Source organism: Labeo rohita, chromosome 5, assembly GCF_022985175.1.
Source record: "Labeo rohita strain BAU-BD-2019 chromosome 5, IGBB_LRoh.1.0, whole genome shotgun sequence".
Taxonomy (NCBI): Eukaryota; Metazoa; Chordata; class Actinopteri; order Cypriniformes; family Cyprinidae; genus Labeo; species Labeo rohita.
Genome location: NC_066873.1, coordinates 3,554,201 through 3,572,714, shown reverse-complemented (window position 1 = coordinate 3,572,714; position 18,514 = coordinate 3,554,201). Strand labels below are relative to the sequence as shown.

Below are 18,514 nucleotides of genomic sequence, written 5' to 3'. Positions count from 1 at the left end.
TTCTTTTGTTAGTATTACCTACATAGACTAAAACATCCATTAAGAAAATACTTGATAGTATAGTTGGTAATATATGACAATGAGCAATGCTGAATCCTTCAGGTAAACAGGTCACATGCTGCATTTGTCCAATCCATGTCACTGACACCACAAGCAAGAACATTGATCCAGAGTTTAGGATTGTACAGTGCGAAACTAAGCATATGAATATTCTGATGAATTCTTAACCCTGTGGCAGTGTCAAACATGAAACAAGAAAACCCAGGATTCCATTCACCCAGGGTTTGGAGTGATCCAGGGCTAACTATTGTAAGTGTGAAAAGCCCTTAAGCCCTCCACTGCATCATAGTAGTGATCTGAAGAGAGGTACACAATGTTTATTTAAATTAAGCAACTTAATGTGCATCTTTTTGCTATGATTTAAATGTATTATGTATATATTAATAATATATGAGCCACCATACCCTGTAGATTTTAGTATCAGCCATTAAGAGCTTAAAGAGTTCACACAAGAGTTTATTATTTAATAAAAACAAAACAAACATACATATCAGTACACAGAACGAAGCCCAGCAGCAGTTTATTTACATATTCTCAAATAAAAACTAAAACTACCCTCTTTACAGGATGGAGCATTTACATTAAGAATAAAAACAAATTTCTTGATCTGCAAACTTTTAAGGAACACTGAAACATTTCTAAAGGAGCTTACTTTTGAATTTTCAGTAGTGTAGAGTGGTTTGTAACTCCAATGAGCCATATCAACGGGAGTGTAACTAAATTATGTAACTCCCTTATTGCTTTAGTACACTTGGATGACATCGTCCCATTCCCTCACAGGCCAGATGCCATTTTCCTGCACATTGAACGGAGAGGTCTTCCAGTCCCAGGTCTTCACAGGAACGTTCCAGTTGGGTCCATAGTTGGCCATCACATAGTCCTCAGTCTCACAGGGAACTCGGACCTTTAGCTCCATCAGCTCAGTCCAACACAGACTGAATCGTGGAAACACATATCTGTCAGGAAACAATACAAACAAAAAAATTACATATTTTATGAAATATACAGAATTCAGAATTTTCTCTGGGTATTAAATAATGCCAACCATTGTGTTCTGACAATGATGTTCTGGCATGTGTGATGTGATGAAATATGACCAAAAGAACTAAATTTGAAAGGTTTTTCTGACAACTTTTTTTTTATTTTATTTTTTTTGAGTTGTTTGGTTTTAAACCCGACAAACAGTGCCGCTCTCACACTACACACATTCTCACACAGTGAAAAATACATTGTGGAGCAAAGAGGAAACTGACAACACGCCGACAGAGACAGAGCAGGTTACTAGGGCTGTTTCCAATTCCTGGTTCTGGAATCGATGAGATTAGATTCCAAGAATCGATTCCTCACTGTTGTTTACCACTCTTTTCAGTTATTGTTTTTTTTTTTTTAAAGTGGAGGAACCTAATTTCGCCATGCCTGTAGGATATAAAGGTCTTAGAAAGTAGCCTTATCATAATATTAAGCTTTATTTTTAAAAATTATGATACATTTCTGTATTTAAATTGAAATTTTGTCTGCATTGCACATGAAATTAGTCATAGCCCACAACGCAGGAGTGTACATGCATTTATTGGACGAATGGAACAAGACACATTTCAGTTGAATGATGTGTATTTCAACGCCGGTAGCCTATGCTTTGCGCAAAATTAACAAACTGTTCACTGAAACAAAATAACCAGAACAACAACACTGATATAAGAGCTTGTGGTTTATCTGTCAAATCAGATGCGCTCTCGGCCACTGATCTGTGCTCTCTGCGTTTTCTTTCAGAATTATCATTGGCTGATAGAAAGCAAAAATAGCATTTTATTTAAGATGGAAACAGGATCAAGACCCTTGATCATGATCTATTCTGTCGTGCAGCGCTCAAAGCTGTGGACGATATAAGGCCGTTTCACTGTAAAATAACTTCTGGTTCTGAACTGGTTCATTAAAACGATCTACCCGAAAGAACCTTTTCATGGAAACGAATCAGACTTGTAATCACTATTAGCGAGCAAGGCTGCATCCTCAAACTCAAACAAGCTCAGTACTGACTCTCGATTCCCAATGCTTCGGAATCTATTTTTTTTTGGAATTGACTCCCAGCCCTACAGGTTACTACTGATATGAAACAAGGTCTCGGCTTTAAAATGTTGTCTTTTTTTAAGAAATTCAACCAGCTAATACTGTCTTAATGTGTTATGACTGATCACACTGTATTGCCTTATTAGATCAATTAACACGTTGTAAACCAAACATCTTTTCTTCTTTACTTAAAGCACGGAAAACGTATTTTATTTCAACCGTGGAAAGACGTCAGCACACAAAATCTTTCCAAGTTTAAGTCCACAGAAGTTAATCTACTCTCCAGTCTGATTTGTTTGTTGGACAGAATGGTGGATTCCGCGTTAAGAATGGTCAGATCGTTGCTGCCTCGTTGCTGAGGAATATAATGTAGTGATCTACTATCTATATACTATTTTATTAATAAAAATCGTGGGGAAGTGTGACAACAAGTTTATGTGTGTGCGCAGCGCAATGTGATCTCCAACCTCTCTCTCTCTCTGTGTTTGTGTGCAACAATTAAAGCAGCGCATTAATATAGAACAGTCATTAAACTGACTTGGAACTACCTGTGCATTAAAGGGTTTTAATGCATATCTGCCAGCCAATCAGAATGCAGTATTCTGACAAACCATGGAATAATCCATTTTACTGGCTTATGTCTTTGAAACAGTTCAACAAATCAAATTTCTCCCTTTTATGAGGATGACTGCATTTAAAATTTTAAGAGAATTGGACAAATGGCTTGGGAGACAGAAAAAAAGGATTTGAAACTAAACAGCTCCAGAAAAAAGCCTCCAAGTGCAAACCTTTGCAACTGATAGGACAAAACATCTCACAAGCCTATATCAAAATAGACCTGTGCATTAAGTGATGTAGTGTAAATGCAGACTAACGCACCTGCAACAGCAACACAGATGTTTACATGGAATGACACTTCTGACTTTTCCAACCTCAGTACAATAAAAATGCTTAACACTGTTATAATCATAATAATAATAATAATAATAATAATTTCATCTAAAAGCAAAATATGACAAAAACTATATTAGGGAGTGGAAAGGGCAAATAAGCTAATGAGTGATGCTATGCAGTAATCTACTGGTTGTAGGGGTAATTTCAAGTCATTTTCTCAACCTTTTTTCACCCATGAAGTTTGCATCTCTGATCGAAAGTAAATGTTTCACTGATAATAGAAAACTTTCTAATACTCACTTGAATTTTTTGCCACTCTTTGCCTGTGTGCCTCCATTCCAGACAATGTCACCTTCATCATAAAAAAAGAAAATGTCCAGTTTCACATCATTTCCCTGAAAGGAGAGCTCCAAACTGTCCTCAACCTGAAAATTAAATAAATGAAAGGTGAAAATATGTCAGCAAATGTCTAGGTCTCGATTACATCTCAAAAACAATCAATTAATAAAACATGCTTAATGGTAAAAAAAAATCTTAAAGATATAGTAAAAATATAAATTCTTTTCTTTTGATTTTGTAACTGACAAAATAACTTGATTTTGTAAACAACCGAATGTATTCAAGGAACACATGAATAAGTATTTACACATACAATGTAACTTGACGGAATATATATAAATTTACTATAATGTAAATTATATTTTCCAGGCAGGTAATAAATAACCTCTTACCTTGCCAAACTTGTGTTTCAGTGGAAGACCAGCCTTTTGAAACGCCTGAGTGATGTCCTGCCTGTAATCTTTAATCCAAATGCCCAGATCAACGTCCTTACTGTAGGGAATGATATTACACTGCCTGTACCAACCTGTGGGAAACAGGATCAATTGATTCAACCGAATTAGCCACCAAAGGTATGAAAGCACCTACTGCATCTGTTAACGTTCTTATGGCACACGGACAGAGGACAGCCTGAACGAGGAAATTTGGGGTCTCTGTGTCAAAAGAGACTACCTTTATCCCTGTGAATCAAACCTATGACCCTGGTGTTGCCAGCACCATGCTTGAGTGTTTGAGCTACAGGAATAATCTATCAAGTTAAATGCAACCGAAGGAGGCATATTTAGCAAATGCTGGTTACTGTTTTTCCATATGTCCAGCTGTCAACACTAATTGAAGTCTATGGCTGAGTATTTCAAGGATGGCTCAGGGAATTAAGAAATTCCAATTTCTTATCATTTGAGCCTTTAAAATGAAAGTCAGCCTACACAGATCAACACATAGGCTGTGACCCACTGTGTGTAAAAGGAGTTTGACATATCGATGGATGAAAGTCTCATATGTTCGGAGCTTCTTACCAAGACAGGTTCCACTGCTGAGCCAGAACGGGACTCCAAGCACAGAGAGGACTTTGGAAGCAAGATGAAGCATACTTTTAGCCCTCATCCTAAAGTCCATAGCCTCTGTAGATGTGTCTTCTGGATACAGCTGCACAAAATTACAATAAATCTGCAATGCTTCAACCAGTCTAGAAATTCACACACGTACAAGTCAGGTTTAACAACGGTACCTGGTAAAAGGCCTTGGCTTCTCTGCAGCGACACTCCAGAAAGCGACTGCTGGAATGCTCATGGAGGAAACGAGTGTAGTTTTTGGGGATTCTGACATCAAGCCCATCAAGAGTGGTCAGAATGAGCTCTGGCCTGAAAAACATCAGGAAATTAAACGTCTGTTTAATCTTAAAGTTTTTTCTTACAATTAACACCTTCAGTAAGTAAGGATAATATTCAGTTTGGGGCTGATGTTTTTGAAAGAAGTCTCTTCGGTTCACATTCTAATGTTCTAATATACTTCATCTGTGCATATTTCTATCCTGATTTAGAACTAATTGATCGATTGTAGTGGTGTGGATTGCTTGTGGACTATCGTGATGTTTTTATCAGTTGTTTGGACTCTCATTCTGATGGCACCCATTCACTGCAGATCCATTGCTGATCAAGTGATGTAATGCTACATTTCTCTGAATCTGAAGAAGAAACAAACATCTACATTCTGGGTAGCTTAAAGGAGAAGTTCACTTCCAAAACAAAGATTCACATATAATGTACTCACCCCCTTGTCATCCAAGATATTCATGTCTTTCTTTCGTCAGTCATAAAGAAATAATGTTTTTTTGAGGAAAACATTGCAGGATTTTTCTCCATATAATGGACTGATATGGTGCCCCGAGTTTGAACTTCCAAAATGCAGTTTAAATGCAGCTTCAAACGATCACAGATGTGGTTGTAAACAATCCTAGCCGAGGAAGAAGGGTCTTATCTAGTGAAACGATCAGTTATTTTCATAAAAATAATACAATTTATATACTTTTTAATGTCAAGCGCTCGTCTTGTCTTACTCTGCCTGAACTCTGTGTATTCTGGTTCAAGACAGTTAGGGTATGTCGAAAAACTCCAATCATATTTTCACCCTCAACTTCAAAAATGATTTCAATTTCAAAATCATCTTACATCGCTGCAGAAGTACCGACCCAGTCTATGCAAAATGAACATGCAAAGAAGATTAAACACCCTTAACAAAAAAGGTAAAACAGCGATTTTGAAGTTGAGGGAGAACATGAGATTTTGAGGAATTTTTCGACATACCCTAACTGTCATGAACCGGAACAAAAACAAAGTTCAGGCAGAGTAAGACAAGACAAGTGTTTGAGATTAAAAAGTATATAAATTGTATTATTTTTATGAAAATAACAGATGGTTTCGCTAGATAAGACCCTTCTTCCTCGGCTGGGATCGTTTACAACCACATTTGTGATTGTTTGAAGCCGCATTTAAACTGCATTTTGGACGTTCAAACTTGGGGCACCATATCAGTCCATTATATGGAGAAAAATCCTAAAATGTTTTCCTCAAAAAACAGTTTCTTTACGACTGAAGAAAGAAAGACAAAAAAAACAAGCAAAACAAAACTTAATGATTTTAAACTTTTGAACAATAGTGTATGCCTGTGTGCTTTACAGAAACAGAAATACAAATGGAAACCTTCAATAAACTTTAAATAATCATGCCGTCACCTGTCATAGGCCCCAGCATGACGGCCAAAGTCCAGTTTTCCGAAAGGTGCGAAGGTCCTGTCCATACTGTCTTTTAGCCTGAGAGGGCCGTGCCAGAGGTAATTCCCACTGCGCTCGTACAGAACGACCACATGAACCAGGCGGCTGTTAAACCGGAAAAGGAAGTGCAGCGGAATTTGTTTTGCTGTCAGATCATCCATGCTGTTCAGTCTGGGGTCTTTCCCATGAATCTCCAGAAGCTCCAGTCCACGCTCTGCTGCTGCATCCAATAGGGCGGCCTGCAAAAATACAGAGAAATATTATCAGTCTGTTCTTGAGTTAAACTGTTGTTAGAACGAAAAAAGTCCTATGTAAGAAAAAACTGAAGATCTAAGTCAATCTTCCTTAAATGCTCAAACAACAACAGGCAGCTTTTTGCTTTTTTAACAGTAATTCTTTTGATTTCCTCACATCATATTTCCAGAGGTTTCCAAGCAGTGCAAAGGTAGTGAAATCTCTGTGTGTGCAGAGGAAACTGCAGTGGGGCTCTTTTAGCTGACTGTCCCTGTAGAGAACTGCATCCTGGGAAAGGAGGTTCAGAGATGCTGTGTCTACCAGAAACACAGGCAATTTAAACCTATGGACCAGCCCCAGGAACTTTTTTAGCAAATGCTAGAAAAAGAAAAAAAAAAAAACAGAGAAAGCGAGGCACAACATTAGCTAATCACAGATAAAAACATTGTTTCCTAATTGACTTTAATGAAACTGTTAACAAAAATGGGTGCTTTATAAAGTTGACAGTGCATTGTATACATTAACTGGCAAATATTATGTATTTAATGAGGGTAGGCAGACTTAAGTCATAGTAACATTAAAAAAAAAAAAACCCAGAACTGACCAATACACAAGGTAGAGAAAATACATTTACATCCCAGATAGAGAAAGTAATAGGTTCAAAGGATGAAGCAGGTTGTTGTATCTCCCTTTGGCTGATGAGCATTAGCTTTAACACTAAACCTAACACAGATTTACAGCTTTACACAAAATTTTCATCATTACTCTAGTATTAAATTAGGCTTACCCAATGTGCCTCTTTCCCGGACAGATATCCTCTACTACTCAATCCATTAAGTCCATTCTGCAGTAAAAGAAAATTGTCATTATTAATTTACTATGACTTTGATTCATTTTATTAATAAGTTAAGCACACACTCTGACTGTTTGTGTGTATATACATAGCATTACAGTATTTTTTAATACAGTAATCGATGCATTACAGTAATGAAAACCACTATTGAGAACAATGGGTCACAGAAATAATGCCACAATGAAAACTGACATGAGATCACTACAGAAACACTGTATGTTTTAGTCCATTGGCTGAGACTGATTTTAACTACACCCCTACATTTATGATCAGGAAATATTCATTCTCTCTCATAGCTACATGGTGAGAAGACAGACACCATTATTTGGAGGTAAATCTGTGTGTGACTTTAAAGAATGTCACTACCAAACACATTTTTTTTAGGAGTTATTCCATAACATTTAATTTTATATGTATACCACTGTTCAGAACTGTGCTAGCTAACCATGTGTTGATTAGCATCTTTGAGCTAGCTTCAAAAGTATCTAAAATGGTCACTACTGAAAGATTTGGTGGAATTTTAGTACTGACATCATTGAGTTTTTAGGTGTTATTCCATAAATTTGTATTTTATATTTATATTCCATACATTTTTTGTATTCTAGTATGTTTTAGTAGTGTTTTAGTATACAAGTTAAAATCTGTAATGTGATGTGGTCACTACTAAAGCATTACTGTCACTACCGAAAATTTGCAGGCACGACCGAAATACTGAATTACCACCAACTAAGATGTTATGATAGTTTTTGGATCAATGTATATTCAAACTAATGAATCCTAGACTCTGAAATCAGTTTGATCAACTTTTTGCCTTTTACAAAGAAAAACTGGATTCAAAATACAATAAATCTTATAAATTAGACTTAAAATACAGTTAAAATTTTAATTGCTATTGATTAATTGTTATTGAAATTTTAATTAAATAGCAAAAAAACTATATTTACAATGTAGATGTAAGCAAAACCTTAATAGGCCAATATAACCTTTCTAATTAAATTATATATTATACTGTTTTAGTAGTGACAAATTTGGAGGGAGGACAAATATTACTAGATATTACTTACTTAGTTACTATAAATGTGTACCTTGGATATTATACAATTTGCATGCATACAATTTTGGGAAAAGACATATTTTTCCAAGATGTTTCCAACTCTGACTTTGGACCAATTATGTGGAATGCCCCATATATATTATGTATTCTGTTTGTAAGAACATATTTATTTTCATTGTGACATTTTTTGCTGCAATTAAGCATATTTTTGTTTAAAACTGAATAATTTTGATTGGTAATTCTCAATCTTTTGATATTTTCAATGGGGAATATATATACACTGCTCAAAAAAATAAAGGGAACACTTAAACAACACAATGTAACTCCAAGTCAATCACACTTCTGTGAAATCAAACTGCCCACTTAGGAAGCAACACTGATTGACAATCAATTTCACATGCTGTTGTGCAAATGGAATAGACAACAGGTGGAAATTATAGGCAATTAGCAAGACACCCCCAATAAAGGAGTGGTTCTGCAGGTGGTGACCACAGACACTTCTTAGTTCCTATGCTTTCTGGCTGATGTTTTGGTCACTTTTGAATGCTGGCGGTGCTTTCACTCTAGTGGTAGCATGAGACGGAGTCTACAACCCACACAAGTGGCTCAGGTAGTGCAGCTCATCCAGGATGGCACATCAATGCAAGCTGTGGCAATAAGGTTTGCCGTGTCTGTCAGCGTAGTGTCCAGAGCATGGAGGCGCTACCAGGAGACAGGCCAGTACATCAGGAGATGTGGAGGAGGCCGTAGGAGGGCAACAACCCAGCAGCAGGACCGCTACCTCCGCTTTTGTGCAAGGAGGAACAGGAGGAGCACTGCCAGAGCCCTGCAAAATGACCTCCAGCAGGCCACAGATGTGCATGTGTCTGCTCAAACGGTCAGAAACAGACTCCATGAGGGTGGTATGAGGGCCCGACATCCACAGGTGGGGGTTGTGCTTACAGCCCAACCACGTGCAGGATGTTTGGCATTTGCCAGAGAACACCAAGATTGGCAGATTCACCACTGGCGCCCTGTGCTCTTCACAGATGAAAGCAGGTTCACACTGAGCACATGTGACAGACGTGACAGAGTCTGGAGACGCCATGGAGAACGTTCTGCTGCCTGCAACATCCTCCAGCATGACCGGTTTGCAGTGGGTCAGTAATGGTGTGGGGTGGCATTTCTTTGGAGGGCCGCACAGCCCTCGATGTGCTCGCCAGAGGTAGCCTGACTGCCATTAGGTACCGAGATGAGATCCTCAGACCCCTTGTGAGACCATATGCCGGTGCGGTTGGCCCTGGGTTCCTCCTAATGCAAGACAATGCTAGACCTCATGTGGCTGGAGTGTGTCAGCACTTCCTGCAAGACGAAGGCATTGATGCTATGGACTGGCCCGCCCGTTCCCCAGACCTGAATCCAACTGAGCACATCTGGGACATCATGTCTCGCTCCATCCACCAACGCCACGTTGCACCACAGACTGTCCAGGAGTTGGCAGATGCTTTAGTCCAGGTCTGGGAGGAGATCCCTCAGGAGACCATCCGCCACCTCATCAGGAGCATGCCCAGGTGTTGTAGGGAGGTCATACAGGCACGTGGAGGCCACACACACTACTGAGCCTCATTTTGACTTGTTTTAAGGACATTACATCAAAGTTGGATCAGCCTGTAGTGTGTTTTTCCACTTCAATTTTGAGTGTGGCTCCAAATCCAGACCTCCATGGGTTAATAAATTTTTCATTGATAATTTTTGTGTGATTTTGTTGTCAGCACATTCAACTATGTAAAGAACAAAATATTTAATAAGAATATTTCATTCATTCAGATCTAGGATGTGTTATTTTAGTGTTTCCTTTATTTTTTTTTTTTTTGAGCTGTGTGTGTGTGTGTATGTGTGTGTATATATATATATATATATATATATATATATATATATATATATATATATATGACATGTTAGGGTTCTTTGGAAATATAATGTTCCATGCCAGCTTGATCAATTACCAAAGAATGTCAAATATAGGAAAAAATATGTTATTTAGGAGAGTAAACTACAATATTGCAGGTTTTGTAGTGTTTTTTTTATCTTGTCACCTTTGATGAATACTGTCTGTAGTTGAAGAGCTGGAACAGGAGGAATATGGAGCTGGCAACGATGAGGAGAGTCAACACAAACGTCCTGTTTATTCTAGCCATCAGTCCTGCTGCTGACACCTGACACACGCAGGAGGATCATATCTGTGCTCACACAGACACATCTGAGAGCAGAGGGAGGACAAAAACATAAACACACACTGGACGACATCTCTGCTTAAACATGACATCTGAATATATGATGTTCAACTAATCTACAACGTTCACATAATTTAGTAAAACAAGCAGCATATAATAAATATTTTCCTACAGCTTACCAGAAGCAGAGAAACGCTGAATATCCGCTTTATCACAATCATTTATAAAGCACTTTATTCTGCCAGTGTTTTTACCTCAGATTCACAGCGCACACAGCGACCGTGCGCCAGGAGGGACATACAGTCTTTAAAAACGCGTTGCGAAAATTGTTTTTTATCTTGCAGCCAGAATAGCTGTGCCAGAGCTTATCTAAGGTGAACTTTCAATGTTAGTGAATAAAAATAATAATAATACACTAGACCGTTTTTTCGTGTATGTCAAAAGAGGAGAAGCTTTTAAAAAGAGACACTTTTTGTGAATGAATGAATAAAACAGCTTTCGACTTAACTGAGAACTTGTGTGTTTTAATCTTTAGAGAGTTTGTCATTAAATTTATTTTTCTAGAAGAAGAAATCACAGTTTTGCGACAGGTAGTGTTCAGTTTACGTACTTGCCATTCATTTCTATGCTATCCGTAAACAGAGACTGACTGTCGTAAAACTCAGACGGAGATGTGATTGGTCTATAAGGCACACGTGATCCGTTACGCTCGTTAGAGAGCCGCGGGGGTTGGTAGCTTTTTACATAGTAAGAGCTCTGTCGGTGCTCCTTAAAACCCAATTTATACACATTTTCTTGAGTTTTTTTTAGCGATTCTTACTCAACTTGTAAATCGTCATTTACTGAATTGTTCATGATTTGTTTTGTCATCCGCAGTTCTCTTAAAATCTTAATACTATATTCTAGCTTTAGATCCAGGAGAATCAGATAACATTCACTACTGTCCTTTTTATAGCATGAAAATCTATATTTGTTTAGATTAGTTTACATGTCTGAAAGTGCTAATTACCAGTGTTGGGGAGTAACTAGTTACATGTAACGGAATTACGTAATTTAATTACAAAATGTAACTGTAATTAGTTACAGTTACTGAGAAAAAATGTGTCATTAAATTACAGTTACTTTTGAAAAATGCCAGTGATTAAAAAGGCGATTACATCTGAATTTTTTCACCCACCCACCCCCACTTACAGATTTAATTGACTTCTTTTAAATTGCATTGACTGCTCTAAAATGAGACACCAATGTTTCAGGAGTTTAGGACACAGAATAGGACACATGCTCATTCGATAACTGTTTTATTTTCTATTTGGGTTTATGCATAAATGTTATTTTTTAAGATTGTTTTTTCCAAGGCATTGTTATATGCTAGTGTTTTCTGTCATAATTATGCAAACATTTGATTTCAAACCCAGTATTATAGCTATTAAACTATTTCTTGTTATGATTTCAAATCTGTATTTAACCTCGCAATGATCTCAAAGTAAACAAGAGCTGTTAAGTCTGAATTTGGGGTGTTGGTGCCAATAGCCTCATGGTTAGTATGCTGACATATAGCGCAACTGTGCTCACGGTGACCTGAGTTCAATTCCCATGCTGATCCCGCTCCCCTCTCTCCTCCCAACTCTTTCCTGTTATCTCTCTACTGTCCTATCACAACAAAAGTCATAAAAAGCCTCAAAAAAGAAGTAAAAAAAAAAAAAAGTCTGAATTTGTGGTGGCTGTGCTTTAAATTATATTATTACATGGCTCTGTGGAATGTTTGATTCTGATTGGTCAGTCATGATATTCCAAGGTATGTTATTCCCCGATAACAACTGGTAAAAACTAATAACTCAGACTCATTCAGGGCAACTTAAGTCAGTGCTATATGCTTTATAGTTTTTCTTGGCGGAAACTTTGTGTTCGGTTAGCTAATAAAATATTAAAGCTTAATTCAATATTATGTAGACAATTTTTTTAAATTCTGTCATCCTGGTATCGTGGACTCGCTCTATTGTTTCATACAAACGCAGCTGCTGCCATTTTTTTTTTTTTTTTTTTGTACACTGTAATGGATTATAAGATAACTAACAAACTAGTACTACTACTTAATTATTTATGTGGTAAAATGTTGTGTAAGAAAAGTGGTATGACTGCACTGTATCCCTAAAATGTCTAGTTTCTTCATGGAAGCTTTGCATTCAAATATTTCAACTCAGATCAGTGTTTCGTGTCTAATTATTTTGACACGAAACATCTAAATAATCTATCAAGCAGCTGTGTAATAAATGGGATAATGCACATCCAGCCAGTTGTTATCGCAAAATAAAGATGTATGTTATGCCTTACTTATTATAATCTTAATTCAAGTGATAAAATGTTAAAAAAAAAAGTCTGACAGTAATCAGTGTTGAGTGCTACTGTAAGGTTAACTCTGCCTGCTTTAAATGTTTCAAAACGATTAACAGTTGAAAATATTAGAAATTTAGAAAAGTAATCAAAAAGTAATGTTACATTACTTTAATAAAGTAATTGAAAAGTTACACTACTTATTACATTTTAAACCAAGTAATTTGTAATCTGTAACCTATTACATTTCCAAAGTAACCTTCCCAACACTGCTGATTACTAACTACATCTCATTGTAAATTTATTAGCCTGAAATCCACTGTATTGCTGTTTTGGGACTGCAACATCAGATGGCGCTAGAGGCAAAAAAAAAGTAAACATTGAGTCAAGCAGAAGTCTTTGGTGAGCTTTAATGTTTGGATTGAAGCTCATTAAGGAGTGTTACATAGAAACAGACGGAGGTTTGATTATTTATTCCAAAAGTTAGACCCTAAATGACTTAAAAATCAACAGAATGACACATTTATACAACAAAAATGTACAGTCCACATCCAAAATGATCCAGATATAATAACAGTATATGACCATGAGGGGACATTAAAAGCAGCTTTGATCATTTTTACACTTGTGCAAAGCATTCCTTGTTTCAAATTCAACAACTGAAGAATAAGCTACAGAGTTCAGATATCAGTACAGTTAATGTAAAAAAAGAAAATACCATAGAAAGGAGTTAACACACTCACACTACATGGAACAGAACTAAAATAATATAAGAATCAACTAGTGAAGGACAAACAACTCAAAAAAGCATGTCATCATTCAAACTAAAATCAGTAAAGAAAGTGCACTCAACTATTCCCTGATAAAGCGACTAGCTTTTCTGACGCAAACATCTCCTGACGAAAGCAAGACGTTACGAAGGCCTCTTCATAAGAACGTCTCTCCAAATTCTGCCAGTCAAAGCTGCAGCGATGGTCTCTTTGTGCTGGGAGTCTGCATGCCTCGTCATTGGATGTGTGTTCAGTTTTCAAAATGGTTTCCTGATTAGTGTTTCGATGTTTTTGGGTCACGGCATCAGGGAACTGTCTACTGAAGGCAGTTTATCGTACAAGCAGATATCGCAGGCTACTGAGGGATCCTGCTGAGATATACTGCTGTTTGATCCTCCCAGCCCATTTTCTGTCTTCTGGAAGCTTTTTACTGCACTGGGTATCTGCAGGCCAGTGGACAGGGTCAGACCGCCACACCACACCTAAAATACAAACAGCAGAGCCTTTTAAAGGAACAGCTCAACTCAAAATGAAAATTTGCTGAAAATGTAGATGAGTAGATGAGTCTTTATCAGTACAGATTTGGAGAAATGTAGCATTGCATCACTTCCTCACCAATGGATCCTCTGCAGTGAATGGGTGCCGTCAGAATGAGAGCCCAAACATCTGATAAAAACATCTCAATAATCCACAAGTAATCCACAGCACTCCAGTCCATCAATTAATGTATTGTGAAGTAAAAACCTGCATGTTTGTAAGAAACAAATCTATTAAGGCGTTTTTAACTTTCCTAAACCGTTGCTTATGACTAAAATATGAGTCCATAATCCAGTGAAGAAGTGAAACAGTGAAGAAGTCCATCTCCTGTTGTCTTCTCACATCAAAATCATATTTGTCTAGAGCGGTTTTGGACTGTTTTAGCATTTAAACAGTCTTTCATCTTTGCAGATTTCTCTCCTGATTCAGACCAGATTACTTTTTCACTGGAGAAAGCAGTATCATGGATAGATGGCTGAATTTGTTTGTTATAAACATGCAGCTTTTCACTTCACAAAATGTGAACAGATTACTTGTGGATTACTGAGATGTTTTTATCAGCTGTTTGGACTCTCATTCTGACGGCACCCATTCACTGCAGAGGATCCATTGGTGAGCAAGTGATGCAGTGCTACAATTCTCCAAATCTGATGAAGAAACAAACTCATCTAATCTTGGACAGCCTGAAGTTTTTTTAATTTCCAAATCAGTGAACTATTCCCTCAATATCATTTATAATTTAATTTTCGTTATATAAACTTATAGTAGCACATAAGCTTAGATATTTTACTTTATAACAAGAGCTGGCCAAGTTATAAAAATTATGCAGTTGAGATCTTCAATATAGTATATTTCATTTTACATAACACTGGCTGCTGTTGATATATTTTGTCAGACAGAGCTTGTGTTTCGACATGCACAGACATAAAAGTGTGATCAGTTCAGTTTAAGTCTATGGGAAGTGTATTACATTTGCACATATTCATTTAGCAGACACGTCTGTCCAAAGCAAATCACAAATGAGGAATATTACAGCAATTTCTCATAAGAGCCAACGATATACAATGCTAGGTTTACAAAATAAACTAGATTACTTTAATCTTTTACCAAAGAAACAATAGCAACCAAAGTGAACTACCACACAATGTTTTATAAAGCTGCTGCAATAACACTTTATTTTATTTATTTTTAGATTTTTAAATTATGCATAATTACAACCAACTAACCCTAAACCAAACCCTTATCCTAAAGTAATGAAATGTTACTAATAACTATTACTCAGTACTTAATTCCATAATTACAAGGTAAAAAGGACATGGAAAAATAAAGTAAATAAAATAAATAAAAAGTGCTTTTAAACAGCATGCATCAATGCATACTGCACTATTTTCGGTGCTTTATAATTTTTTACAAATTATTAGATTTAAGGTGGTGTTACTGTAATAATACGTTAGTGCATGGCTATTACAAGCTCAAACTATAACAAACACTGTTTTTATTTAATTATTTATTTTTTTCCTGCTGCCAGTTTCTATTACATCATCATCATCTTTATTTTCTACATGAAAAATTGAAAATGGAAAATGGAACTTGGCATGGTTTGTATTAGAATAACCTCTATTTGCATGGTTATATAAAATGTTTGCACTCCAAACTCACCATGAAAGCTGGCACAACAGGTTGGGTGAACTTCACTTTGAAAGTATGGAGCAATTGTTTGTTTTCAGCATTATAGAAAGAAAGTTGGCCTGGAAAAAAGAAACACAAAGCCATTAATAAACAGCAGCAGTCGCATTTACATGCAGAAGTTATTCAGGATCGGAATCGGCTCACTAGCAAAGCATGAATGGAAATGGCAGAAACTCAATCTGTAGGTATCTGATTGCACATGTGAGAAACCTGAGGGTGGGCTATAATGTTCCCTACAGACTGTAACAGTTGGGCAAAATGGAGCATACAACACTTCAGACTTGAACATACAACACTTCAACTAGCCATAACAACACAGAGGACATGGATAACCAGCTGTGAGCTACTGAATCAATTTAATCTTGACTAAAATTTGTGCTTTTACTGTCTAATTGTCGATGTAAAGTCCCAAGATTTAATCGAGTGAAATTAAAACATTCCTTTGTACATCAGGCTGTGCTAGAACTGAACAAGGTCCATATAAAATTGATCATTTTGAAATTTTTTTGGTATTATATTGTATTTGTTGTGTTTATGTTTGTGAATTGTGTTTGTAAGGAGTGCGCAACAAACATACTGTTACGCAAGAAAAAATTCAGACTTAAAGTTTGACAATAAAGCATATATATATATATATATATCTATCTTTTCATAATACCATAAACTATTAGTTTCCTTGACACCTGACAAATAAGTGAATATAGTGTTTGAGCCTGTAAACATTAAAAATAATAGATCGATTTTTTTAATGGAACAGTTTCTTAAAAATAATCTAAAAAAACCTTTTCAGTTTTATTTAGAGGCTTAATCTGAACAAAAATATGCAAATAAGATTAAATTCAGAGTGTAATGTAGATCAAAGAAATCTTTATATAGTCAAAGTCAAAAGTTTCTGCTAAATGTTAATTATTTTACCAAAATAAAAAGGATCATACAAAATGCATATTGTTTATTTTGTTATTTAGGTTAAGATCTGGGGGGTGAACACTTTTGAATTTGACGATCAGTGTAAATTTAACTTATTTTGTCTTCTGGGAAACATGTAAGTATCTTCTGTAGCCTCTGAAGGGCAGTGCTACATGGAAAAAATATGATATTTAGGCAAAATAAGAAAAATGTACACATCTTCATTCTGTTCAAAAGTTTTCACCCCCGGCTCTTAATGCATTGTTTTTTCTTCTGCATCACTGAGTGTTTGAATCAGTGTGAAAAGATGAATCTCAAAGTTGTATAGTCATTGTTGGAAAGGGTCTAAAAAAACACAAAGAATGTGTGGGACCTGAAGGATTTCTCTGAATAACAGCAGGCAGTTTAACTGTTCAGGACAAACAAGGGACTCATGAACAACTATCACTAAACAAACAAACACAGCTGTGGATCATTCAGGTAACAACACAGTATTAAGAATCAAGGGGATGTAAACTTTTGAACGGGATCATTATTTTCTCTTGTGGACTTTGTGTAAACATATTTTATGTGAAATAGGCCAGTACTAAATAAAAAATAACATGCATTTTGGATGATCCCTCTTATTTTTGTAAAATAATTCACATTTTACAGATTCTGCAACTTTTGACTTCACCTTTATCAGTGTATCAGACTACTTACAGAAAATATAATGGAAATGTCAGTAGTCACTCTATATTTGCCAATAATCTCATAGTAAGATGACATTTAAACGCTTATTTTTATTTTCAAAGCTCTGTAGCTTCAAAACATATAATGCAATGCAACGCAGTACAACAACTGAGAGATGTAAGTCATCATGAAATATTACTAACAATATTAAAGTTACTCCTCTGTTTATTTTATAAAAATCCATGCAGATTTCAAAGCAGAAAAAGGCCTTAGAAATGTGCACATCAAACATTTTGTACATTACCCCGATCAAAGTCGCAGTAGACCCCTATGCTGTCCGGTACCGGGACGTCCAGATTCTTGGCCTTGTTGTTGTGTTTGGCCGCAAACGAGTTCTGCAGCCAGTTGTTGACGTGGATACACCACGTGGTGTTGGTCTTCCCCAACTGGTCAAATTTCCCAAGGTTTCTGTAGGCCAAACCAACACTGTAGGACTTACAGTCTTTCTGAGGCTTCACTTCCCAGTAATGCTGGCCAGACTCTATACTGGTGTCACCTAAACATGCACAAACAAACAACTTTTCAAATGATGTCAATAAAGTGATGTTATTCTAGCAACCATGTTTGTGTGAATGTGTAGTAAGTGTTGTTTAAAAGTCGACTACAATAAACAGATTTCAAAGCAGACTGACCATAATTAAACAAAAATAACTGTGTTCATGTTCATTAATTATTATTAATTATCAAATAAATTAAATTCAGCATATAAAGCAGCTCTACAGAAGACAATAGTATAATTATTCATGTTTTGTTCTCATCTGATACTGTCAGTGCCTTCAAATCAATGAATATTAATTGTCTTTATTAATTGTCCCCCTATTTTCAGGGACAAGGACCATTTTCTCAAAATCGGTGAAGAGAGTATCAGTTTCCTTTAAAATAAAGGCACTTCCAAAATGATTTTAGTATTTTGAATAGCCACTATTTTACATAGGCTATTTTGATACCCAGTACTGTGTAGGATTCTCCAGTGAAGCGATCCCTGGCTCCTCTCGGGGCGGGTGAACGAGTCACTGATGTTCTTTTAGGAGACGGAGTTCCACTTCTGAAACCAGCAGAGACACA

General features: G+C 36.4%; 2 protein-coding genes across 5 annotated transcripts in view; both read right to left on the bottom strand.

The window, feature by feature from the left end:
- Window positions 1–508: 508 nt before the first annotated feature.
- fktn (fukutin) lies at window positions 509–10,775 on the bottom strand. Its single transcript, XM_051111326.1, has 10 exons — window positions 10,664–10,775; window positions 10,347–10,510; window positions 7,152–7,208; window positions 6,542–6,742; window positions 6,092–6,369; window positions 4,589–4,721; window positions 4,377–4,506; window positions 3,753–3,886; window positions 3,322–3,446; window positions 509–1,016 (listed from the first exon to the last, which is right to left on the bottom strand). The coding sequence occupies exons 2-10, from the start codon at window positions 10,446–10,448 to the stop codon at window positions 803–805; spliced, it is 1,374 nt and encodes a 457-aa protein (XP_050967283.1). The 5' UTR covers window positions 10,449–10,510; window positions 10,664–10,775; the 3' UTR covers window positions 509–802.
- A 2,431-nt stretch (window positions 10,776–13,206) lies between these two features.
- fsd1l (fibronectin type III and SPRY domain containing 1-like) overlaps window positions 13,207–18,514 on the bottom strand; it is a 33,870-nt gene continuing 28,562 nt past the window's right edge. For 3 of the 4 annotated variants that reach the window (XM_051110749.1, XM_051110750.1, XM_051110751.1), the window contains 4 exons: window positions 18,397–18,494; window positions 17,694–17,945; window positions 15,782–15,870; window positions 13,207–14,067 (listed from right to left, as the gene is read on the bottom strand). In XM_051110749.1, the coding sequence (XP_050966706.1) occupies window positions 13,882–14,067; window positions 15,782–15,870; window positions 17,694–17,945; window positions 18,397–18,494 (625 nt within the window). In that variant the 3' untranslated portion in view covers window positions 13,207–13,881. The remainder of the gene's footprint in view (window positions 14,068–15,781; window positions 15,871–17,693; window positions 17,946–18,396; window positions 18,495–18,514) is intronic. The other variant, XM_051110752.1, reaches the window with a different exon arrangement.